Source organism: Hippopotamus amphibius, chromosome 9 (genome assembly GCF_030028045.1).
Source record: "Hippopotamus amphibius kiboko isolate mHipAmp2 chromosome 9, mHipAmp2.hap2, whole genome shotgun sequence".
Taxonomy (NCBI): Eukaryota; Metazoa; Chordata; class Mammalia; order Artiodactyla; family Hippopotamidae; genus Hippopotamus; species Hippopotamus amphibius.
The window spans coordinates 79,867,870-79,893,788 of NC_080194.1; the positions used below are offsets into that span (position 1 = coordinate 79,867,870).

General features: G+C 35.5%; 1 protein-coding gene across 22 annotated transcripts in view; it reads left to right on the top strand.

Annotated features, from left to right (window-relative positions):
* ARHGAP32 (Rho GTPase activating protein 32) overlaps positions 1-25,919 on the top strand; it is a 256,016-nt gene that overhangs the window by 88,298 nt on the left and 141,799 nt on the right. For 13 of the 22 annotated variants that reach the window (XM_057747404.1, XM_057747399.1, XM_057747405.1 and 10 more), the window contains one exon: positions 21,713-21,821. The exons of 4 other annotated variants lie outside the window; for them this stretch is intronic. In XM_057747404.1, the coding sequence (XP_057603387.1) occupies positions 21,717-21,821 (105 nt within the window). In that variant the 5' untranslated portion in view covers positions 21,713-21,716. Of the gene's footprint in view, positions 1-6,279; positions 6,406-10,915; positions 10,979-21,712; positions 21,822-25,919 lie in introns of those variants that run through there. 5 more of the 22 variants (XM_057747396.1, XM_057747397.1, XM_057747398.1 and 2 more) reach the window with 2 other exon arrangements.

Here is a 25,919-nt window from a genome sequence, read left to right on the forward strand (position 1 = left end):
TCAGTTTGTTAATATGGTGTATCACATTGATTGATTTGCATATATTGAAGAATCCTTGCATTCCAGGGATAAACCCCACTTGATCATGGTAGATGATCCTTTTAATGTGTTGTTGGATTCTGTTAGCTAGTATTTTGTTGAGGAATTTTGCATCTAAATTCATCAGTGAAATTGGTCTGTAATTTTCTTTTTTTGTAGTATCTTTGTCTGGTTTTGGGATCAGGGTGATGGTGGCCTCATAAAATGAGTTTGGGAGTCTTCCTTCCTCTGCAATGTTTTGGAAGAGTTTGAGAAGGATGGGTGTTAGCACTTCTCTAAATGCTTGATAAAATTCACCTGTGAATCTGGTCCTGGACTTTGTTGGGAGATTTTAAATCACGGTTTCAATTTCATTACTTGTGATTGCTCTGTTCATATTTTCTGTTTCTTCCTGATTCAGTCTTGGAAGGTTATACCTTTCTAAGAATCTGTCCATTTCATCCAGATGGTCCATTTTATTGGCATATAGTTGCTTGTAGTAGTCTCTTATGGTGCTTTTTATTTCTGTGGTGTCCGTTGTAACTTCTCCTGTTTCATTTTTAATTTTATTGATTTGAGTTCTCTCCTTCTTTTTCTTGATGAGTCTTGCTAAAGGTTTATCCATTTCATTTAACTTCTCAAAGAACCAGCTTTTAGTTTTATTGATTTTTGCTATTATTTTCTTTGTTTCTATTTCATTTACTTCTGCTCTGATCTTTATGATTTCTCTCCATCTACTAACTTTGGGTTTTGTTTGCTCTTCTTTCTCTAGCTTCTGTAGGTGTAAGGTGAGATTGTTTATTTGGGAACTTTCTTGTTTCTTGAGGGAGGATTGTATTGCTGTAAACTTCCCTCTTAGAACTGCCTTTGCTGCATCCCATAGGTTTTGGATCGTTGTGTTTTCATTGTCATTTTTCTCTAGGTATTTTTTGATTTCCTCTTTGATTTCTTCAGTGATCTGTTGGTTATTTAGTAGCATTTTGTTTAGCCTCCATGTATTTGTGTTTTTTACAGTTTTTTTCCTGTAATTGATTTCTAATCTCATAGCGTTGTGGTCAGAAAAGATGCTTGGTATGATTTCAGTTTTCTTGAATTTACCAAGGCTTGATTTATGACCCAAAATGTGATCTGTCCTGGAGAGTGGTCCATGTGCACTTGAGAAGAATGTGTAATCTGCTATTCTTGGATGTAATGTCCTATAGGTATGTATTAAGTCAAGCTGATTTATTGTGTCATTTAAAGCCTGTGTTTCCTTATTAATTTTCTGTGTGGATGATCTGTCCATTGGTGTAAGTGGGGTGTTAAAGTCCCCCACTGTGATTGTGTTACTGTTGATTTCCTCTTTCATAGTTGTTAGCATTTGCCTTATGTATTGAGGTGCTCCTATGTTGGGTGCATATGTATTTATAATTGTTATGTCTTCTTCTTGGATTGATCCCTTGATCTTTATGTAGTGTCCTTTCTTGTCTCTGTAATATTTTTTATTTTAAAATCTATTTTATCTGATATGAGTATTGCTACTCCAGCTTTCTTTTGATTTCCATTTGCATGGAATATCTTTTTCCATCCCCTCACTTTCAGTCTGTATGTGTCCGTCTGTCTGAAGTGAGTCTCTTGTAGACAGCATATATATGGGTTTTGTTTCTGTATCCATTCAGCCAGTCTGTGTCTTCTGGGTGGTGCATTTTGTCCATTTACATTCAAGGTGATTATCGATATGTATGTTCCTATTACCATTTTCTTAATTGTTTTGGGTTTGTTTTTGTAGGTCCTTTTCTTCTCTTATGTTTCCTGCTTAGAGAAGTTCCTTTAGCATTTGTTGTAGGGCTGGTTTGGTGATGCTGAATTCTCTTAGCTGTTGCTTGTCTGTAAAGCTTTTGATTTCTCCGTCGAATCTGAATGAGATCCTTGCTGGGTAGAGTATTCTTGGTTGTAGTTTCTTGCCTTTCATCACTTTAAATATATCATGCCACTCCCTTCTGGCTTGCAGAGTTTCTGCTGAGAAATCAGCTGTTAACCTTACGGGAGTTCCCTTGTATGTTATTTGTCATTTTTCCCTTGTTGCTTTTAATAACTTTTCTCTGTCTTTAATTTTTGTCAGTTTGACTACTGTATGTCTTGGCATGTTTCTCCTTGCATTTATCCTGCCTGGGACTCTCTGTGCTTCCTGAACTTGGGTAGCTGTTTCCTTTCCCATGTTAGGGAAGTTTTCAACTATAATCTCTTCCAGTATTTTCTCAGGTCCTTTCTCTCTCTCTTCTCCTTCTGGGACCCCTATAATGCGAATGTTGGTGTGTTTAACATTGCCCCAGAGGTCTCTTAGGCTGTCTTCAGTTCTTTTCATTCTTTTTTCTTTATTCTTTTCTGCGTCAGTGATTATCACCATTCTGTCTTCCAGGTCACTTATTCACCCTTCTGCCTCAGTTAATCTGCTATTGGTTCCTTCTAGTGTATTTTTCATTTCAGTTATTGTGTTGCATATCTCTGTTTGTTCTTTAATTCTTCTAGGTCTTTGGTAAACTTTTCTTGCAACTTTTCGATCTTTGCATCCAGTTTTTTTTTCAAAGTCCTGGATCATCTTCACCATCATTATTCTGAATTCTTTATCTGGAAAGGTGTCTATCTCCCCTTCTTTTAGTTGTTTTTCTGGCGTTTTATCTTTTCCCTTCATCTGGTACAAAGTCTTTTGCCTTTTCATTTTCTCTGTCTTTCTGTGGCTGTGGTTTTCAGTTCCACAAGATGAAATACTGCTGATAGTGCTTGATTCTGCTGTCTGCCCTCTTGTGGAGGAAGCTATCCAGGAGGCTCCTGGGTGCTTCCTGATGGGAGGGACTGATGGTGGGTTGGGCTGGGTGGGCAGAGCTCAGTGACACTTTAATCTGCTTGTCTGCCAATGGGCAGGACTGTGTTCCCACCTTGTGTGATGTTTGGCCTGAAACTACCCAGCACTGGAGCTTACAGGCTCTTTGGTGAGGCTAATGGTGGACTCTGGGAGGGCTCATGCCAATGAGCACTTCCTAGAACCCCTGCCGCCAGTGTCCCTGTCTCCTTGGTGAGCCACAGCTGCCCCCCACCTCTGCAGGCAACTCTCCAATACCAGCATGTAGGTCTGGTTCAGTCTTCTGTGGGTATCACCGCTCCTTCCCCCTGGGTCCTGGTGAGCACACTTTTTTGTGTGCTCTCCAAGAGTGGAGTCTCAATTTCCCCCAGTCCTGTGGAGGTCCTGCAACCAAATCCCGCTGGCTTTCAAAGTCTGATTCTCTGGGGATTCTTCCTCCCATTGCTGGACCCCCAGGTTAGGAAGCCTGATGTGGCGCTAAGAACCCTCACTTTAGTGGGTGGACTTCTGCAGTATAACTGTTCTCCAGCTTGTGAGTCACCCACCCAGCATTTATGGGATTTGATTTTAATGCCATTGCGCCCCTCCTACTGTCACATTGCAACTTCTTCTTTGTCTCTGGATGTGGGGTGTTTTTTTGTCTTTGGTGAGTTCCAGTGTCTTCCTGTCAATGATTGTTCAGCAGTTAGTTTTAATTCATGTGCTCTTGTAAGAGGGAGTGAGCGCACGTCCTTCTACTCTGCCATCCTGATTCCTCTATCAACCTTTCTAGTTTTTGTTTACATTTCTTAAGTCTGAGATAGAGCTTTTAAGTTTAATTAGGTCCCATTTGTTTATTTTTTTTATTTCTTTTATGCAGCAAATAAATAAATATATTTATAAAGAAAAAATGGCAACTTTTTGTGCAACTATTTTAATATTGAAAATGGAAGAAATAAAGTGACATTTTTTGCCTATTAATGCTTTATTGTTTCAAGAAAGGTAAAAACACAACTGAAACGCAAAAAAAGATTCATGTGGTGTATGGAGAAGGTGCTGTTACTGATCAAACATGTCAAAAGTGGTTTGTGAAGTTTTGTGCTAGAGATTTCTCACTGGACGATGCGCCACAGTTGGGTAGACCAGTTGAAGTTGATATCGATCAAATCAAGACATTAATTGAGAACAGTCAACGTTATACCATGTAGGAGATAGCTGACAAACTCAAAATATCCAAATCAAGCCCTGAAAATCATTTGCACCAGCTTGGTTATGTGAATTGCTTTGGTGTTTGGATTCCACGTAAATTAAGTGAATAAAGCCTTCTTGACTGTATTTCCACATGTGATTCTCTACTTAAACATAATGAAAACATCCTTTATTTATTTATTTATTTATTTATTTATTTATTTATTTATTTATTGGATGCGTTGGGTCTTCATTGCTGCACATGGGCTTTCTCTAGTTGCGGCAAGTGGGGGCTACTCTTCATTGTGGTGTGTGGGCTCCTCATTTTGGTGGCTTTTCTTGTTGCGGAGCACAGGGTTTAGGCACAAGGCCTTGATATTTGTGGCTCACGGGCTCTAGAGCGCAGGCTCAATAGTCATGGTGCATGGGCTTAGTTGCTCTGCGGCATGTGGAATCTTCCCAGAGCAGGGCTTGAACCTGTGTCCCCCGCATTGGCAGGCGTATTCTTAACCACTGCGCCATCTAGGAAGTCCTGGCATGTGGATTCTTAACCACTTTGCCACCTAGGAAGTCCCAAAACATTCCATTTTTAAAACAAATTGTGACAGGTGATGAAAAGTGAATGCTGTACAATTATGTGAAATGGAAGAGATCATGGGGCAAGTGAAATGAACCACCACCAACCACACCAACGACCAGTCTTCACCCAAAGAAGGTGATGTTCTGTGTGTGGGATTGGAAGGGAGTCCTTGATGATGAGCTCCTTCTGGAAAACCAAATGATTAATTCCAAGAAGTACTGCTCCCAAGTACACCAGCTGAAAGTGGCACTCAATGAAGAGTCTGGAATTAGTCAACAGAAAACTCATAATCTTCCATCAGGGTAATGCAAAACCACATGTTTCTTTGATGACCAGGCAGAAACTGTAACAGCTTGGCTGGGAAGTTCTGATTCATATGCTGTATTCACCAGACGTTGCACCTTCAGATTTCCGTTTATTTCAGTCTTTACAAAATTCTCTTAATGGAAAAAATTTCAATTCCCTGTAAGACTGTAAAAGACACCTGAAACAGTGTTTTGCTTAAGAAAATAAAAAGTTTTGAGAAGATGGAATTTTGAAGTTGCCTGAAAAATGACAGAAGGTAGTGGAACAAAAGGGTGAATGCATTGTTCAATAAAGTGCTTGGTGAAAATGAAAAATGTGTCTTTTATTTTTACTTAAAAACTGGAGTCACTTTTTGGTGAACCCAATATAATTTGAAAAGATGCACCTCAGTGTTCATAGCAGCACTATTTACAATAGCCAAGACATGGAAACAACCTAAATGTCTATAGACAGATGAATGGATGAAGAAGATGGGATACATATATACAGTGAAATATTACTCAGACACTAAAAATAAAACCAAAATAATGCCATTTGCAGCAACATGGATGAACCTAGAGATTTTCATACTGAGTGAAGTAAGTCAGACAGAGACAAATATCATATGATATCGCTTAGATGTGGAATCTGAAAAAAAAAAGATAAAAATGAACTTATTTACAAACCCACAGACATAGAAAACAAATTTATGGTACCAAAGGGGAAAGAGTAGGGGAGGGATAAATTAGGAGGTTGGAATTAATAGATACACACTACTCTATATAAAATACATAACCAACAAAGGCCTACTGTGTAGCACAGGGGACTTTTCTCAATTTTGAAGGGAAAAGAATCTGAAAAAGACACTGTACACACACACACACACACACACACACACACACACACACACGTATGTGTAACTTAATCACTGTGCTGTACACCTGATACTAACACAACACTGTAAATCAACTATTCTTCAATTAAAAGAAAAAGTCTGAGACAGAGAAAAGATGTAAGTAAGAAAAGTCTGCATCTTGAAAACTTCTAGTTTTAACTTAGCTGGAAAGTTTGAGAAGAGAGAAATAGTTGTTAAACAAGTAATAGTGAAAACTCACCTTCATTTGGGTTCTGCTTTTGGTTATGTAGGTCACAGAGCCTAAGGCAGTGGGAGGGGTCCGGTGTCACAGGTGTAGTAGTCTGACACAGTGAGGGTGCTTCATGGGATTTCCTGTCTTTGCCTCAGCTGTAATTAACCTAGGATGTAATAGACTTTGGCCCAGTATGATCACATATCACTGGTGCCTCTGCCGCACACCTGTGTGTACGTCAGTAGAGCTGAACAACCCTAACACTGCTGTTCTTTAGTCCATGCCCTGAGGTTTAAATTTTTTAAATACAAGATGGAGACTGAAAGTGAGAGTAACACTTCAGGAGAGGACAGTGTCTTTTGGTTGGATTCGGAAGTTATAACCCACGTGACTGACAGTGAAGAGGAAGAAAGGGAAGAACATTTCAGGTAATTATGGAGTTCACAGTCAGTTCTTCCTCTCTTACCTTTGTCCCTCAGTCCACCTCTTTCACCTGTGCTGCCCAGCCCTCCCATCCTCTTTGTTTTAATCTCCTTTCCAGTTAAGAGTTCTTTTCTCTGGGGAAAGTTTTGAAGCCAAAGAGGACAGGTTTCTAGTTGTATATAGCACTCTTCATTCCTCAACTTGCCCTGAGCTTGTGAAAGGCATTTTAAATGACTTGTTAGAACACCGGGAAGGGAAGGTGTTAGACAGGTTTTGTAGTAGCATTTCAGGAATTTCAGGTAGAGACTCATAATGAACTACTACCCCTTCCTGTATCTGTTGTACCTAATAGATGTGATATGGATTTGAATCTAACAGATTTTTCTTCCTCTTTTTCTTGGAACATGTTCATGTGCGTGTGTGTGTGTGTATGGCTGCTTTTGTTGCCGTATTCATGTGTATGAAACATTTTGATTGAATACAAATTATTTCTTGGGTCAAAGCCTCTGACCTTATATCTCACTCCCCTTATCTCTCCCTCCACCCCCACCCGCCCTGGCAGATCTCTCTTGGTTTGATCTGTAGTTGTAGCTTCATAATTGAAGTGTTTGAGAATGCCTCCTGATTAAGCAGCTCTCCAAGTTCAGTATGTTGGTGAAGAAAGAGGTCTCACCCAACTTGTAGACATAGTGCCATTTGTGTATGATTCAGTTGTGCTGTTACAAATTTTCGGAGGCTTTATTCTGGTTTTTTTTTTTTTTTCAACAGCAAATTAATTCTTTTGAAGGTATTTTAAAAAAACTCTTGAAGAAGTTTATACTACGTATTATCATTGTCACCCACATTGGCAATTAACATCTTTTACAATTTTGTCTATGAGTAGTTGGGTAGCAGAACAGACCATTATTTTCATCAGATCTTGTCTTTATGTTTAGTGTTCAAAATGTCTTTCCTTTCTCAAGTTAAAGGATTTCTTTATTCACAGATTTTATTTTTAAAGTCTAGGTTAAATGACAGAAGAGATGATTGAATATTAGGAACTCTTGATAACACACACTAATTTGTTAATCCATGGTTAAAATGAATAGGCAGTATGTTTTGCATTTTAAAGAATAATTCAGTGTTCAGAGTAGGAAAATGAACTGCTTTATTGGCATATGGAATTCTTTTTTTGTGTCAACTTTCTCATTCTCGCCATAATTTTATTTTAGCCTTTCTTATTTGAGTGAGCTACTTCTCTTCCAAGGTGTGCTGATGTTTCACATATTCTGTAGTTTTAAATATGGTCAGTGTGTCATGAACAATTAGTAGGAAGAAGATATTCATTATGTTTGTAGTAAAACTATTTGACCTGGTGTTAAAATTGTGGAAGTTATTTTGGCATATTTGTCAAAGTAGGAAACAACCTGGACTTTGTTGTTGTGATAGGTTTGTTACTGTGATCCTCCATTTACTTGTGAGGCAACAGGAGGCTGTCTGGAATTTTCTTTTGACAGATCAGTTTAAAAGCAAATCTGTGTAAGATTGAGCTTTTCTTTTCCTTAGGACTATGTGACCACGTTTTCATCGTGAGAAACTGAACTAGTGTATGTATTGTATTAGGAAACCATGATACCATAGCGCATTTGTCCTGTTTACAGTATTATTTCATATCTGAATGCCATCATGACTCTCCCAAACCAAATATGTCTGTGAGATTTGATCTTATTTTATTTGTAAGTGCAACAAAGAGATCAAGGTAAGGCCACATTTCATGTAGTGTTTCTCACCTATTCAGCAGTCAGACATGAGGAAATGTGGCAGCAAAGTGCTTGCACAATGGTCATGTTCCAGCTGAAATTCCTCTCAGAAAAAATGTGTGTGGGTGTTGAAGGTGAGGGCTGGATAGTGGGAGTTGCAGCTGTAACCTTGGGAGAACCAGTTTTAGACTCAGTGTTGTATATGAGAGTTGTTTTTGTAAAATCAATTTAATAGTTAAAAAAATATAGAAAAGTTTTATGTTTTTTAAAAATCTGTGCTAATACGTATTAACCAAACTGTCATTATAGTTACATTCTAATTAAGTTCCATGCATGCACAGGTACAGAATAAGGGCCGAAGATTGTGTGCTCTTCTTTTTCTCTGAATAACTTCTGAACTAGGTTTTATATCCAGTCTTGAAAGAATAGCATTGTGTGAGGCACCATGGCTAGAAGGGTAAAGTCATAGCTACCTGGAATGTAGGTTTCTGGTGCTTCACGCCATCATCTGCTTTAGGAGAAAGTACTCACAGAGGAGCACTATGTTTGTCAAGTAGCTTTTAGAATAACATTTATTTCTGGACTTAGCTGGAGCAAGGAGTACCTTTTTTTAGGTTACAGCTCTGTGGAAAGTTGGCCATTCTCCCTTCATGGCAGTAGTTTTAACCTGTCTACTTTTGCCTTACAAATGTCTCATTTTCTGATTTCTGATTTGTAAATGTACCATGTCACCATGGTAAAATAGTTTTTAAACTAGAATATTTTGAGCTCCTTAGAGTCCTTACAATAGAATAGTCCTTTGGGGATCATTAGAAGAACCCTTCTATAAATATGAAAGGGGAATATAAGGCAGAAAAGAAAAAACAGAAAAGTTTTCATCCATCCTTCCTTCCTTCCTTCCTTCCTTCCTTCCTTCCTTCCTTCCTTCCTTCCTTCCTTCCTTCCTTTTATTGGCTGTGTTGGGTCTTTTTTGCTGCACGCGGTCTTTCTTTAGTTGTGGTGAGTGGGGGCTACTCTTCGTTGTGGTGTGAGGGCTATTCATTGCCGTGGCGTCTCTTGTTGCGGAGCATGGGCTCTAGGCGCATGGGCTTCAGTAGTTGCAGCACATGGGCTCAGTAGTTGTGGCTCACGAGCTCTAAAGTGCAAGCTCAATAATTGTGGCGCATGGGCTTCGTTGCTCTGCAGCATGTGGGATCTTCCTGGAGCAGGGATCGAAGCTGTGTCCCCTGCATTGGCAGGTGGATTCTTAACCACTGCACCACCTAGGAAGCCCTTAATTCTTTTAAGAAATAAAAATTTGTTTAGGAGTTATATGCAGTGTACTAAGCCAAATACGCTATATATAGTATGTTAGTTATACGCATACTAATCTTGTAGAGTACGTGTTATTGTTTCCCATTTTCCAGATGAAATTATAGCTCAGAGAGCCACATAGACCATATTGTCAGTGTATGGTAGAGCAAAATCTTGAATCCCAATGTAACTGATGTTGAAAGGAAAAGACTTCAGTTTTATAAAAAATTTTTGATACATCTGCTGCTAAATGTTATTTTCTAGTAAGTAATAACTTTTGAGAGGCTACAGCTTATTTCTCAGTTCTGAAATTCCTTCTTGAGGAGTTTTTGAGCATCAGTGATGCATGAATTATTCAGCCAGCATAAAAGTGAAGTGTAGTGCATGTGATGGTTTAAAGATATGACTTCGAGGACACCTGGGAATGATCACAAGAGGTTCTAGTTCTTTGGCATTTGGGGGTAGAGGTGTTTATCATATGACCTTGTTTAGTGTTCTCTAGCATCACATTATTGCAGATACATAGCCTAGTATGTATGACAGTGACATGTAGTTTGAAACATTTACAGAGATGATATAGTGCATAATTAAACCACATTTTGAGAACTTGTATACCTTTAAAAATCAGAGCCTGTGGATGCCCAGATCTCTCAATCAGATCTTCACTGTATCTGCATTATGAGACAACTGATTTTAAGTGAGAAGAGAAGCTTCTGACTTTAGTTAAACTAGATAATTTGGTGTACATATTCTAATTTTTTTGGAATATCTTTATTGGTTTATAGCATCATAGAACTAATAATAATGGCTCATGCATTTGATTGGCTGCTTGCTTGCTTTATTCATTCTCTGACTTATTTGAAATGAGGCCAGGAGTTAGAACGTATTGCAGCAGTCCAGATAGGTAACAGGGACTTGGAATATGGCACTTCTTCTAGGTTCTTGCTTTTTTTTCAGATCTAGGATGGCTATTTTAATGGCTAAATTCCTCTGGGAGCCCATAAAGCTGTTTCACAGTTCTCTGCTTTTAGTACCATGACTGTTCTTTTGTCTTCTACAGAAATTCCTTATTTTAGGATTCCGAGGATAGACAGGTAGCATTAACAGCTTACCATTGACGTATATCAATATCACATTCAGGCCTATTTTATACTCTGTAATTTTTCATAGTCATCACACCCTTAGTAATCTGTTATGTATGATACCAAAAAAAATGTGTATTTTGCAAAAGAAGGTATTTCTGTTACTCTATAACTTTGGATGTGTGATTTGGAGTATAGTTTAGCCCCTAAAATATTCTTTAATGTGAAATATAATATTCACCCAACATACTCTTATCAGTGTCAACAAAAATAATAAATTTAATGCTAATCAGCAGAATCTGATGTGAACATCGCTTAATCTCAGAAAATTTTGTTCAGTATTGGAGCATTGCCATTAGGCTATCTTTATAATCTGTGAAATGAGTCTGTTTTACCCACAGAGCATGCTGGTGCAAGACTTTCATGGTGTTTCACTAATTAAACTCTCTGGGGTGGAATCCAAGGTGAGCCTTTCTTATGTCTGTCTGTGTGAGTTTTTTTATGTGAAAGGAGGGCCTCAGAGCACAGAAACTTTATAAAACTATATAAAAGTTCCTGGCTATTAAGTTGTTTACTTAAAGTTAAAAATTTAAAAACCTGTTTCTCCTTAAGCTTTGGATTCAACTTCAACAATAACCCCCTGTAAACAGTCAGTTGCATGTTCAAACTTAGTAAATGAAAATCCCTGAAACACTTAAAGCTCTATTTATAAATGTAATATAGTCAATTTCCTTTTAAAAAAATACATAAAGTGACAAACCTGGGAAGATTACAATCAGAACCGGCAAAACCTTTCTAGATGCTTAATTTTAGAAGTTCTGCTATACTTTTTTACTTTCCATTAGTGATTAGCTTCCCTTTCCACGCTCTCATATTCAGATACACATTTTTCTCTATTATAATTTGCACATCAACCAGTTTCTTTCACTTAGGTGTGCTGTTTTTTCCCATCTTGGCTCTCTCTTCTTCCCTATTTCCCATCCTTTTAAGATATGGTCTTTAGAATACTTCTTTCAGTCCCCTTCTCTCTGGATGAGACTTTTGGTACTCTTTTGTGTATCACCATTCTAACCCCACCCCGCAGCCTAGTGTTTTGCTGAAATGGTTTACTATTTTTTGCCATTCAGTCAGATTCAGTTCTATGTGTCATTGCTGTTTCCTCTCCTTTTTATCATATTCCATCGTAATGTGTCTGTTCTGGTTCATTTATTATTTAGTTATATTTTCTTGAGTATTTTGTTTAGATAAGTTCTGAGTGATGTAATCTGATTTCTTGCATATATTCAATGCTATTTTTTTTTCTTTTCCTTTGTAGGTAACTTATTCTTTCTGAATGCTTGTAAGATTTTCTTTTTATTCTTAGTTATGTGAATTTTGTCATCAAATCTTCAGCTTGGAGCTCAGTGACTTTGAATTTACAGATTCAAGTCTTCGTATTAGGAAAGATTTTTTAAATGTTATCTATAGTTAATTTAATTATTACCTCTTTTTATATGTAATAATTTTCTCCTTGTGGAATCTATTTATTGCACATTTGATCTCCTTAATCTTTCTTTCATGATGTATTTATGTTTACATTTTGATTTTGTGATTTGAGGTATTTCTTGTACTTGGTTCTTTAGGCCACTAATTTCATCTTTTTCTTTAATCTTTCAGATTCAATTTGAGTAGAGAAGTACATACAGATATAACATCCACTGACGTAATATTTATATAATAATAAATTTAGGTTATTGTCTTTCTTCGTCAGCTTTGCAGCTTGATTCATTCAGTGTACATGTTCTGTTTGTTCTAAATGAACAGAATTGAAGCTTTTAACTGCTAAGCTAAATATTGCCCTTCTTTGCCTCCTCCCCCTGTGTTGTTTTCTCCAGCAGTCCCATGATGCATATAGCTTCTGCTTTGCTTCTCTTAGGTGCAGACACCCATATTAGGAGTCCTAGTCCTTCTAATTGATTGTTAAATTTACTTACAGAGTAGTTTTCCAGTTTTTATTAATGCCTTGGGGGCAAATACCTCTTTTGTTGTGGAGAGAAGTGGGAGTGTAGCCTCCTCGAACCTCTGTTTTTCTCTGCTGATTTACCAGTAAATATGATCCCATTTGCTTTTTTCTCTTGCAGAAGTTGATCAAGAATTCTGACCTGCTGACCCCACCCATATTAATCTCTGAAGAATTTATTTCCTTTTATTTGGCTTACTGCCTTTTCAGAGACTTAGAGAAGGAGAGCTCTGTTTTTCAACTTATATTAGCAGTGTTGAATTGGAAGTCCACTGGTAGTTTTTTTCATGGCTTTTGAGAGGAAACTTCTGAAGGGAGCATTCGGTGAGGCGGAATCTTGGTATCTGTCACCCAGTCTAGTGAGTCTCTATAGATTTCAGTGTCCTCTTCAGGCTGGGAGGTGGGACCTTCTAGGAGAAAATGGTCTGTCATATCTGGAGTGACAGATGTGTTAATACATTTTAGTTTTCTCACCTGCACAATAGCGTTAATAACTGTATCAAACAGTAACCAGTTAGGAGACATAATAGAAGAAAAGGTGCCATTTTTAAGAGCAACAAAAAAAATAAAATACTCAGAAATAAACTTAATAAGGGACTCTAAGACCTATATGAAGAAAATTTAAAATACTACTGAAGGACATAAAAGAAGTTTGGAACAAATGAAAAGATATATGTTTTTCATAACAAAATATTCAACACCATAAAGATGTCAGTTTATGATAAATTTAATGTGATAAGAAGAATGCTTTTTAAAAACCTAGGTAAATTGGTTTTGCAATAAATTGACCTTGACTAAATAATTTAGCCAAGAAACTTTGGGGAAAAGAAAAAAGCAAGGATGCTGGGTAGAGGATTAGTGCAACCAGACATTATGCTATAAAGTGTCAATAATTGAAACCTTGTGATACCGGTATGAATAGAAGGGATAAGGGGGTAAAATGAAAAGCCTAGAAATACACCCTAATACATAGGAAGATATGACAAAGATTGCTTCTCAAAAACCAACGGGGACATTATGTACTATTCGGTAAATACTTTGGGGGAAACTGGATGTGCATCTGTGGAAAATAAAGAAAATTGGAGACCTGCCTCATACCAAGGATAATTTCCAAATGTTTGACGGTATAATGTATTAAATGAAGCCATGAAATATTCAAAAGAAAACATGGGAAAATTTTAAAAAATTGTTTTGAATCAGGGAAGGCATTTTTGAACTGACTTAAAATGCAAAACTCATAAAAGAAAGTGTTGTGGAATTCAACTACATAAAATATAAAACATCTGCATTATAGAAAACAAAATAAGCAAGGACGAATGACAGTCTGTTTAAAAATACTTGGAATTCATATTACAAATGAAGAACTAATCTCTTTAATATATAAAGAACTAAAAAGAGATAAGAAAAAGACCAACAACCCAACAGAAAAATGGGCTACTGTGTAAAAAGAATTTTTTTCACTTTTGAGTATTTGTCTTTCAGATATATTTGGACATATATAGAAATGACATCTTGCAGCCTAGTTTGTAATAGCAAAAGATTGGAAATAATTCAAGAATTCATTAGTAGGGGATTGGTTAAATAAATCATGTGTTATTTACACAGTGGAATATTACACAGTTGTAAAAACAGCAAAGAAGCGCTTTATATACTGATGTGGAAAGTTCTCCAGGAAATATTAGAGAACTATACAACAGTGTGTAAACATGATACTTTTTATGTAAAAAGTGAGGTAGAGATGGAGGAATAAAACTATTGTCCTAATTTTTTACACAAAGAGTAGCATAGTTACACATTGCTTTTATACTTTGCTCTCTGTGGATATATTCTTTAATATATATGAAAAAATTATACATATGAATATATATATTCATAAAGTCTGGAAGAATATATATAAAGTGGGAAATTTAATGGGTAGGAATTAGGCAGACTGGAGACAGGGAAGAGGGGAAGATTTTTCACTATATACCTTTTGATACTTTTTAAATTTTTGCATGATAAAATTATACCTACTAAGAATTATACTATATCAGGCATTTTCAGTTTTAAATAACCAAAACTAAATTCCTCTGCCTTCAGTAAACCTCTATTCTGTTTTCACCACCAACATAGCTAACTCTGTTAGTGTTAGAAGTTCAGTTTCTTTATTTTCTGGGAGTTCTAGGAATGTTAAATTTATGTAAACAATGGTCCATATAAACCAACCAGAACAGAGCTCCAATATTTTAATTAATTTATTAATGTCCTCTGAAGCTAGGAAAATATATTACTCCCTATGATGGCAGGTAATGACTTTTATCACTTACAGACACACACAGCCACCTTGTAGCTTCAGTTTTACATCTTAAGTAAGCAGAGAACACCAAACTCACCATTTCAGGTATATCTCAACGAGATGTTCTTTTCTTCAGTAGAATTTAAATATATTCTTTCACAGACAGACAGACATAAATAGACTAAAACCTATTTCTTTGACAGAGAATAGGTGCCTTTCTCTGTCTGTCAAATATCACCACATAGTCAGGCCATAAGAAAACCCCCTGTCTTTCCCCATACCAGTGGGGAGAAACTCATTGGCCACAAGTGTCACAGAACCAGAACCCAACTGGGCAAAAAACCAGAAATAAAACAAAGATTGGGGGAATAAAAGAAAAAAGTCAAGTTTTATTGCTGCTTGGAATTTACTTCAGGGATCAAGGGAAAGGTATACCTGGGAGTAAGCAGTCCCTTAGGTACACTTATCAGGCAATGTGTCACTTGGACTTCTCTGTGGAACTTTAACACTGTCAAGTATAATTTTTCATGTTATGAACAAGAATATCATAACATATAAAGTGTGTGTCAAAGATTCAAATAATTTTTTAATAAGGGAAGCAGCAAGATGGTAAGGCCGGTTCCCACAATTTGAGGAAAGTGTTGTTCTCTTTTCTTTTTCCTTTTGATTGAAAATATCCAGGTTCAAGTCTGGAGATGTTTTACACAAAACTCTTGTAAATATAGCATTAGATTCTTCCGGTTTTATGGTTAGTAATCTTAACACTTTGTCTTTTCTGTTAGATATGAAACTATAATTGATCACTTTAAGGGTAAAATTTGTCTATAACTTTAAGAGTATAGGACAAAATAGTCAATTAATTAAATAGATTTTAAGTTTTTGTGGAGTTGATCCATTGTTTTATGACCCAAAATGTATATAAACATAATTTTTATACTTTTAAAATAATGTGTAACATTTGCCATAGACTTTTATTTTATACTTTTTTTAAGGTATAACTTGCATACAAATAAAGTCCACAGATCAGAAGAATATAGCTTGAAGAGTTTATAGAAATGTATACACATATGATACACATATACACGATATAAATTATTCTCAGCACCCTACAAGACCCTTGCCCTTCCTATTCAGTACTTCTCCCAAAGGTAACCATTCTGACTTCTGTCACAATAAATTAGTTTTGCCTGTCCTCTAAGTTCATGTAAATAAACTACAGTATGTACTCTTTTTCCCTCCAGCTTTATTGAGATATAATTGACTTATAACACTGTGTAAGTTTAAGGTCTACAAAGTAATGATTTGATACACATATATATTGGGAACAGCATGTACTCTTATATCTGGCTTCTGTTTCTCAACATTTATGAGATTCATCCGCTTGTTGCAAGTGGCAGCAGTAATTTTTTTTTCACTTCTATGCAGCATTCTATTATATGGAAAATAGTACAAATTATTTATTGTATTTTTGATGGGATATTTTTTGATCTTAATAAATAATTGTATGATATTGGTATGTATAGATACATTTGATTGTTGCATTTGACCTATTTAAAAAAATTATTGATTGATTGGTTGTGTTGGGTCTTCATTGCTGCGTGCAGGCTTTCTCTAGTTGTGGTGAGCGGGGACTACTATTCACTGCGGCTTCTCATTGTGGTGGCTTCTCTTATTGCAAAGCACAGGCTCTAGGCTTGCAGGCTTCAGTCGTTGTGGTATGCGGGCTCAGTAGTTGTGACTTGCAGGCTCTAAAGCTCAGGCTCAGTAGTTGTGGCCCACAGGCTTAGCTGCTCCACGGCATGTGGGATCTTCCCAGACCAGGGATCAAACCTGTGTCCCCTGAATTGGCAGGTGGATTCTTAACCACTGCGATACCTAGGCAGTCTGGGAGGTCTTCCTTTTATTTTTATACGCTAGAAGAATGTATGTAAGGTTGTTATTATTTATTCCTTAAATGTTTGAAAGAATTCATCAACAAATCCTTTTGGGCCTGGAGTTTTCTTACAGATGAAATTTCTTCAATAGCTATAAGATTATTCAAATTTTTTTGTTTCTTGTTTCAGTTTTGATAAGTTGTGTTCTTCAGGGAATTTGTTCATTTAAACTAAATTCTTAGTATATTGGAATAAAGTTGTTGGTGGTGTCCTCAAAATCTTTTTTTAAAAATACTGTTTATTTATTTATTTATTTATTTATTTGGCTGTGCCGGGTCTTAGTTGCAGCACGTGGGATCTTCATTGCTGCATGTGGAATCTTTAGCTGAGGCATGTGGGATCTTTAGTTGCAGTGTGAGGGATCTAGTTCCCTGACCAGGGATTGAACTCAGGCCCCCTGCTTTGGGAGCCTGGAGTCTTAGCCACTGGACCACCAGGGAAGTTCCTCTCAGAATCCTTTTAATGTCTGCAGGCTTCTGGTTATATCTTCATTTTCATTCTTTATATTTGTGTTCCTTGTTTTTTTCTCAGTTTTTTTTCCTAGGGGTTGTCCATTTTATTAATTTTCCAAAAATTCAACTTTTGACTTTGATTTTCTCTGTTATACACCTGCTTTCTATTTCATTGATTTCTTTATTAATTTTTTTTCTTCTTTCTACTTTTTTGGATTAATTTTCTATTCTTTTTCTAGATTTTTATGATGGATGCATAAGTCATTTTTTTTCAGCTTGTCTAATTTCGATAATATGCATTTTGAGGTGTGAATTTTGCTCTGTTTACAGAGCAAAATGTACTGTGCACATTTTAATGTGTTGTATTTTTGCTTTTCAGATCAACATATTTTCTAATTTCTATTGGGATTTTGTGTATTTGACTCATGAGTTATTCAGAATTGTGTTTCTTAATTTCCAAATATTTGGGAGAATTTTTAGTTATCTTTCAATAATTGATATTTAGTGTAATTCTGTGATGGTCACAGAGTACTTTGTTCATGATTTAAATTTTTTGTATTTGTTGATACTTGCTTCACGGTCTAGCATATAGTCTTTTTGGTAAGTGTTTTATGTACACTTGAAAAGAAAGTATATTCTGTAGTTGCTGGGTTTAATATTCTAGCTCAGGTTGGAAACTTGGGTTGTTCAGATCTATATACTTACATTTTTTCTTTTCATTTGCTTATTCTATTAGTTACTGAGAAATGTTTATTAAAATCTACAACTGTAATGTGGATGTATCTATTTTTCTTTTAGTTCTTTGAGATTTTGCCTTATGTATTTTGAAGCTGTGTTATTTGTTGTATATGGATTTTATTAATATTTTACTGTGTTGATTTGACACTTTTATCATCATGAAACATCCCCCTTTATTTTAATTAGAATTTTTAGTCCATTTACTTTTTTATTGAGATATAATTTATATACCATAAAATTCACTCTTTTAAAATGTACAGTTAAGTGGTGTTTAGTGTATTCTCAAATTTGCCCAACCACCACAACTACCTAATTCTTGAATATTTCAGAAAGAAATCTCTTATTCATTGGTAGTAACTCTCCATGTGCTCCTCCCTCAAGCCCCTGGTAACCACCAGTATACTTTCTATGAATTTGATTATTCTAGACATTTTGTATTTATGGAATCATACAATCTGTGGTCTTTTGTATCTCACTTCTTTCATTTAGCATAATGCTTTTACTTTTCTTCCATGTGTTAGCATGAATTAGCACTTCATTCTTTTTTTTAAATGGCCAAATAACATTTTATTATATGGATCTGGTAAATTTTTTGGTTTATTTTTCAGTTGATGATTGTTTCTACTTTTTGGCTATTATGAATAATATTGATATGCATATTCATGTACAAATTCTTTGTGGACATATGCTTTTATTTCTCTTGGTTAAATATCTAGGAGTAGAATTGATGGATCATATAGTATTTCTGTGTTTAACATCTTGAGAAACTGCCAAACTGTTTTCTACAGTGGTTTACCATTTAAATTCCTACCAGTAATGAATGAGGGTTCCAGTTCTACACATGCTTGCTAACTAGTCCATTCGTCTTAAAAATTATTAATAATATACTTGGACTGAGTTTACCATCTTGATATTTATTTATTTGCCTTGTTTATTCTTTGTGCCTTTTCTCTTCCTTTCTTGCTTTCTTTTGGATTAATCAAGTATGTTTTATTTTTCAAAGTTCTCTCCTCTGTTAACTTTTTAGTTGTACATTTATTATTCTTTTAGTGGTTACCGTAGAGATTGTAACATGTATCTTTGGAATGTTGGATTCTTCTCTAGAACAGGGTTTATTTCACTTCCCAGCCAATGGCGGATTCCTAAACTGTTTGGCTGCATGTACCCCTCCTATCCTTTGTGCTTTTCTATGTCTATTGTAAATCTCATAGGACATTATTTTTGTGTACATCAGTTTTTACATCAGTGTTCACTTATGTTTCCCCACTTTTTTTGCTCATCATGCATTTCTGCAGATCTAGGATCAGTTTCTTTTGGTCAGAAGAACTCTGTTGCTTTTATTGAAAGTCTCCTGATGGTAAATTCTTTCAGCTTTTGTTTGAAAATAACTTATTTTACCTGGTTTTTAGTGGATAATTTTGTGAGGCAGAGGGTTCTATGTTGGCAATATTTTCCCTTTTAGTGTGTTGAACATTTACCCTATTATCTTCTTATTTCCTTTGAAATGTCCTTTCGCATTGTATCATTGTTACTTTGAAGTCAACTTGTCTTATTTTCTGGCTGCTTTTAAGAATTTCTCTTAGTATTTTTTTGTTTGTTTGTTTAGCAGTTTGAGTGTATGCCTAGATGTTTAGTTTTTTTTTAAATCCTGCTTGAGATTTGTAGGATTTATTTAATCTCTAGTTCTATGACTGTCATCAGTTTTGAAAATTTTTCAGCCATTATTTTTAAAATGTTACTTTTGTCTCTTTTTTTAAAATCATGTCCCTCATCTCTGAGTTACCAGTTTAGACATATTTGAGGCCTTTTTTTTTTTTTTTAACCAAGTCTCTGGTATTTTATGCTGTTTCGTGTATTTCGGTCACTTTTCTCTTAATGTGCTTTCATGTGGATATTTTCTACTGAACTGTCTTCCAGTTCACTAATCCTCTCTTTAGTCATGTCCATTGTTCTGTTAAACCCATCCAATGAGTTCTTAATTTCAGATAGTGTATTTTTCAGTTTTTTAAAAAATATTTATGTATTTATTTGGTTGTGACAAGTCTTAGTTGTGGCTTGCCAGGTCCTTAGTTGTGGCACGTAGCCTCCTTAGTTGTGGTATGCGAACTCTTAGTTTTGGCATGCATATGGAATCTAATTCCCTGACCAGGAATCAAACCCGGGCCCCCTGCATTGGGAGTGCGGAGTCTTATCCACTGTGCCACCAGGAAAGTCCCGGTTTTTCAGTTTTAGGATGAACATTTTGTTTTTCATAGATTCCAGTTTTCTGTTGAAATTCTTCATCTTTTCATCTATTTTTTCTTTCATTTTATTGAACATAATAATCATAAATGTTTTTAGCAACTTGATAAAAATGTAGCTGAATTTTTCTTATTAGGTTGTATACTACTCTTCTCCCTCTGCTTTGTCCTAGGCAAAATTGCTTGTGATTCGTCTCATCTTGGAGATTCCTGCTTTATCTTAGAGTTTAGGCTGGTTGGTTGCCTGGAGACCTCAGTTTTCTGATAGATGCAAAAGAAGTTATGATTTCATAGATTATCTGTTTTTTCCTCGTTAGGCTGGGAGCCATGCTCTTTACAGCTTTCTGCATTGTAAACTGAAATCCATTATACCAAATGGCTTTTAAAGTCCTTTTCTGATAATGTAAAATTCTGAATCAAATGTGAGTTTTTTTCCTCTTGTGATAATTTTCCCCAACTTTTATTCATTTGTTCCTGTTTATTATTATTATTAGTTTTGGGGGCATTCCTTGTAATGTTTACTGGATGCCACACAAGGGGGATGAAAAATTTGTAATGTTTACTGGATGCCCCACAAGGGTCTATAGAATGTTATTTTCTTCTGAAGGCAGTTAATTTTTTTCCTGACAGTTCTGATCATGTCAAGACTTGGTTTTAAGCTTTGTTAGAACTTGTTTATTGCTATTTTGACTTTACTCTGAAAGCATGACTTTTCTGGAGTCTCAGTTGAGAGCCCAGGGCTTTTCTGTTCTGTGCTCCTCTATCTTGGCGGTCTCCCTCTCCTCAGCATGGCTGGGCTGTTGAAATATCTGCTTGACTTTTTGTTGCCCATCAGCTGTTTTTTGATAGGTTTCTTGGCATCTTGTCCTATATACTTGAAAGCTTAGGAATCAGTTAACAATTTGAGGGGAATTTTCAATGTAGATTTTTAGGCTCCTTCTCTACAGGTCTTCTGGGGGGTATTTTTCACCCTGAAGCCTCTTCTGCTTTAGCAACCCCAGTCTCCAGGCTCCGCCTCCTCAGCCCAGATAGAGTACAGTGGTGTGCTTGGGCTCTGTTTCCCATCATTGCCTTAGAAAATCTCATATACCAAAGAATGATTAAATGTGGAATTTGCTTCATGGGTTCTCCTTCTCTCCAAGGATGTAGCCCCAGAAGTCCTACCTGTATAGATTGCTTTCCTGTGCCTTTAGGCAAGTAGTTTTATGTTTTCCCCAGCATTCATAGTTGTTCTCCTCGAGAATGCTAGTTCAATACACTGTGTTCCATAAATTGGAACTGGAAGTGCCGTATCTCTTTTTTCATTATGCATTTTCACTAATGCTTAGCAGAGTTCTATAAATATTGATGGCTGTTGCAGATCTTTTCAAGGTTCCAACTGTGTTGAACAGGAAAGAGCTCTGGAAGCAGAGTGGAAATGGAGAATCAATACTAGCCACTAAAGCTCTTTTAACTAAACTTCAAATCTGGCATGGTACTCTGTTCTTTGAATTGTAGTCATTGGAAAGCTTTCTTAGAAATGGGAATTCTTATCACAGTATTTCATGTTTTGATCTTTAGGAAGATGAAGTCCTCAGTACATTCTGAAGAGGATGATTTTGTTCCAGAACTACACAGAAACGTTCACCCTCGAGAGCGACCTGATTGGGAAGAAACACTTAGTGCAATGGTAAATCAGTTGTATGCATATGTATGTATGTATATTTTACTTACATAAAGAAAAGGAACCGAGGAAGCATTACTCACAGGAAAAAGTTTTTGTTGTTGCTTTGCTCATTTATTCAGGAAATATCTGTTGAGCGAATAATCTGTTCGAGGCACTGACTGTTTTAGACTCTCTAGGCAGAGTTGTGGATAAAACACACACATTTCCTGCCTTTGTGGAGCTTATATTTTAATGAGGTAGGGGAAGAAACAAATAATTAAATGTATAATATATCATGTGGTAGTACATGCCATTGTAGAAAATTAATGCAGAGTGGTGGGTTACAGAGTGGTAGGAGAGAGTGTGAAAGAATAGTTGTTAGTTATATAGGATCGGCACAGATGGCCTCTGGGAGAAGTTGAGATTTGAGCAGACACCTGAGGGATGTGAGGGAGTGTGTTTATCTGGGAACAGATCGTTTTAGGCAGTGGAAGAACAAGTTAAAGGCTGTGGCATAGAAATAAAAAGCAAGTTGGAAAAAACACAAGTAGGACATGTGGCTGAAACTGAGCTGGGAAAATTGGAGGAGATGAGGTCAGAGAAGTGGTTTCTTATAGTCCATTATAAGAATTTTGGTTTTTTTATGCTGAGTGAGCTGGGAAACCATTCGGAGGATTTAGAGCCAAGAGGCGACATGATCTGGCTTAAAATTTTAAAGGCAGTCTCTGATCGCTGTGAATAGGCTAAAGAAGGAGGCAAAAAAGGAAGTAAGGAGACCAGTTAGAATATTGTTATAATAGATGGGCAGTGATGGTAGCTTGAACCAGGATGGTAGATGTGGAAAATGGTTAGATTCTGGATGTAGTTTTACAGATAAAACCAACCGTTTTTACTAATAAATGGGATGCAGAGAGTGAGATAAAGAGATGTCAAGGATGACTTCAAGTTTTTTGACTGATCAACCTGAAGAATGGAGTTTACATTCACTGAGATACTGGAAAAGCAGTTTTTGTTTGTTGGAAGTTTGGTGGAAAAATCCTATGCAGTGTAGTTTTTACACATAAGTTTGAGATGTTCATTTAATCTATTATAACTTTTTGTAATTCAGATCTATTAATAAGAACAATGAAATTTGTTTTGCAGAGAATAACACTTTACTTAATTGGAGTTAGAAGTTAGTGATTCTTATCAAAGTTGAATGCAAACATTCATTTGTCAATGCACGTTTGTAATGAGATTTTACATATTTCATTTTTGAAAATGCCTTTTCACTCAGGTACTGCCAAATATATCAATTTATGAACATATGATTTTAATTGAGCATATTCATTGCTAAGAAGGCATTTATGGAATTCTCTTAGTTTCTTCTCATGATATTTTCCTTTTAGCATAATGTTACATTGCAAATTTCTACTCTGTGGAGATGTGAAATAGTCTAGTTAAAGACAAACACACCCCATACCCCTACTGAGTCAAGTAATCCCTGGAGGTACCAGCATGCCTTTGAAATTCTTTTGCTCATTTGAAAATCTTTCACAGTTTTCCCCTGTATTTTGATAACCTGCAGTAAGTCTACATTGAATTTATCAAATGGAAAGAAAGGTGATATTTGTTATGTGGTGGTTTGTTTACTCTGTATCAAAATATCATATACTATATACATAGAAAGTTATTGAATTCTGTTTCTGGAGTTCACATTGATTTGTCTATGGAAATTACTATTTGTATCATGTTCTTAGCATCTTTTATTATTATATTGGTAGTCTAATTTCTTTATGTGTAAAGCTCTTAAAGGCAGGTGCTATAATTCTGGTTTTTGAAAAATCATTTTACTCAATAAATAGTACATTGCAATGTTGCAGAAAGTGTACAGTGAATGATGAAAAGGATATAAATGAGATTAGAGCTACTATTTTACTATACTTTCTTTCTCTAGATAATTATACTGATTTTAATGAGGAAGTAAGAGTAAAGTTTGGGACCTTTTTCTCTTTCAGTAATAATCTGTATGAAATATTATGTTGTGAATGAAGTTTATTATTAAGAGAAACCCTTATAAAATGTTTCTCCAAAACAATTCCATAGTTTTAGAATTAAAAGGGCTTGTGTTGAACTTTTATTGATATGTGTGGTATGGCCAGAATATTAGTTTTTTAATACATATCTAAGAGAAAGTCAGAAATTTCCAAATTGTTAAGAATTTAAAAAATTTTGTAAGTAGTCATTTTTAAATTGAGATATAATTGATATATAATATTATATTAGTTTCAAGTGTATAGTATGTTTCATTATATGTGTATATTGTGAAATGTTCATCACAATAAATAGTTAACATCCATTACCACACATAGCTGCAGATTTTTTTTCTTGTGATGAGACGTTTTAAGATTTACTTGCTTAGCAACTTTCAAATACACAATACTGTAAATATTGCATATTTACTGTAGTAACCATGCTGTACTTTATATCCCAGGACTTACTGATTTTATAGCTGAAAGTTTGTACTTTTTGACCGCTTGAACCTATTTTGCTCACCCACCTTTCACAACCACCAGTCTGTTCTCTGTATCTTTGAATTAAATGAAATTAATTAATTATATATTTTTAAAGCTTCCACATATAAGTGAGATCATATGGTAATAGTCCTTCTCTTTTTCCCTTATTTCACTTAGGATAATGAAATAGTAAACCTTAAGGTCTATTTCTGTTCTTTCTTTTTTTGTGGCTGAATAATATTCCTTTGTGTATATGTACCACGTTTTCTTTATCCATTCATCAATCAGTGAATACTTAGGTTGCTTCCATTTTTTGGCTAATATAAATAATGCTGCAATGAACAAAGGGGTGCAGATATCTTTTCAAATTAGTGTGTTCATTTTCTTCAGATAAATACCCAGAAATGAAATTGCTGGGTCATATGGTAGTTCTAGTTTTAATTTTTTGAGAAACTTGCATAATGTTTTCTGAAGTGGCTTTATCAATTTATATTTACACTACCAGTGCACAAGGGTACTGTTTTCTCTTTTTTCCACATCCTTGCTGATGCTTATTTTTTATCTTTTTGATAATAGCTATTCTAACAGGTATGAAGTGGTAACCCATTGTGGTTTTCATTTGCATTTCCCTTATGATTAGTGATGTTGAGCACCCTTTCATGTACATGTTAGCCATTTGTATATCTTCTCTAGAAAAATGTTTATTCAGAGCCTCTGCCAGTTTTTTTAATTAGATTTTTTTCTGTTGAGTTGTGTGAATTCTTTCATATTTTGAATATTAATCCCTTACCAGATATATGATTTGCAAAAGTTTTCTCCCATTTTATAGGTTACCTTTTCATTTAGTTGATGCTTTCCTTTGCTGTGCAGAAGATTTTCAGTTTGATATAGTCTCACCTGTCTATTTTTGCTTTTGTTGCTTTTGCTTTTGTTTTCAAATGCAAAAAGTCAGCTCCAGGACTGATGTCAAGGGGCTTAACTACCTATGCTTTTTTTCCTAGGAATTTAATGGCTTCACATGTTCAAGTCTTTAATCCTTTTTGAGTCAGTTTTTGTGTGTGGCATAAGATAGTGGTTCAGTTTCTTTCTTTTGCATGTGGCTGTCAAGTTTTCCCAACACCATTTATGAAGAGATTGTCCTTTTCCCATTGTATATTCTTGGTTTCATTGTCATGAATTTATTGTGGACTGATTTCTGGGCTCTTTATTTGTTTTCATTCATCTGTGTGTCTGTTTTCATTTCAATATCATGCTGTTTTGACTACTATAGCTTTGTAGTATAGTTTGAAATCAGGAAGCATGATGCTTTGTTGTTCTTTCTCAAGATTACTTTGACTATTCCATGTCTTTTGTGGTTCCGTACAAATTTTAGAATTATTTCTGTGAAAATTGCTATTGGAATGTTGATGGGGATTACACTGAATCTGTAGATTGCTTTGGATAGAACGAGTATTTTAACAATATTAATTCTTCCAATACATGGGCATGGAGCATATTTCCATTTGTTTGTATCTTTTTTACTTTCTTTCATCAGTGTCTTATAGTTTTCTATGTTCAGGTCTTTTACCTCCTTGGTTAAGTAAATTCCTGGGTACTTTATTCTTTTTATTCAGTTTATTGAATCTTA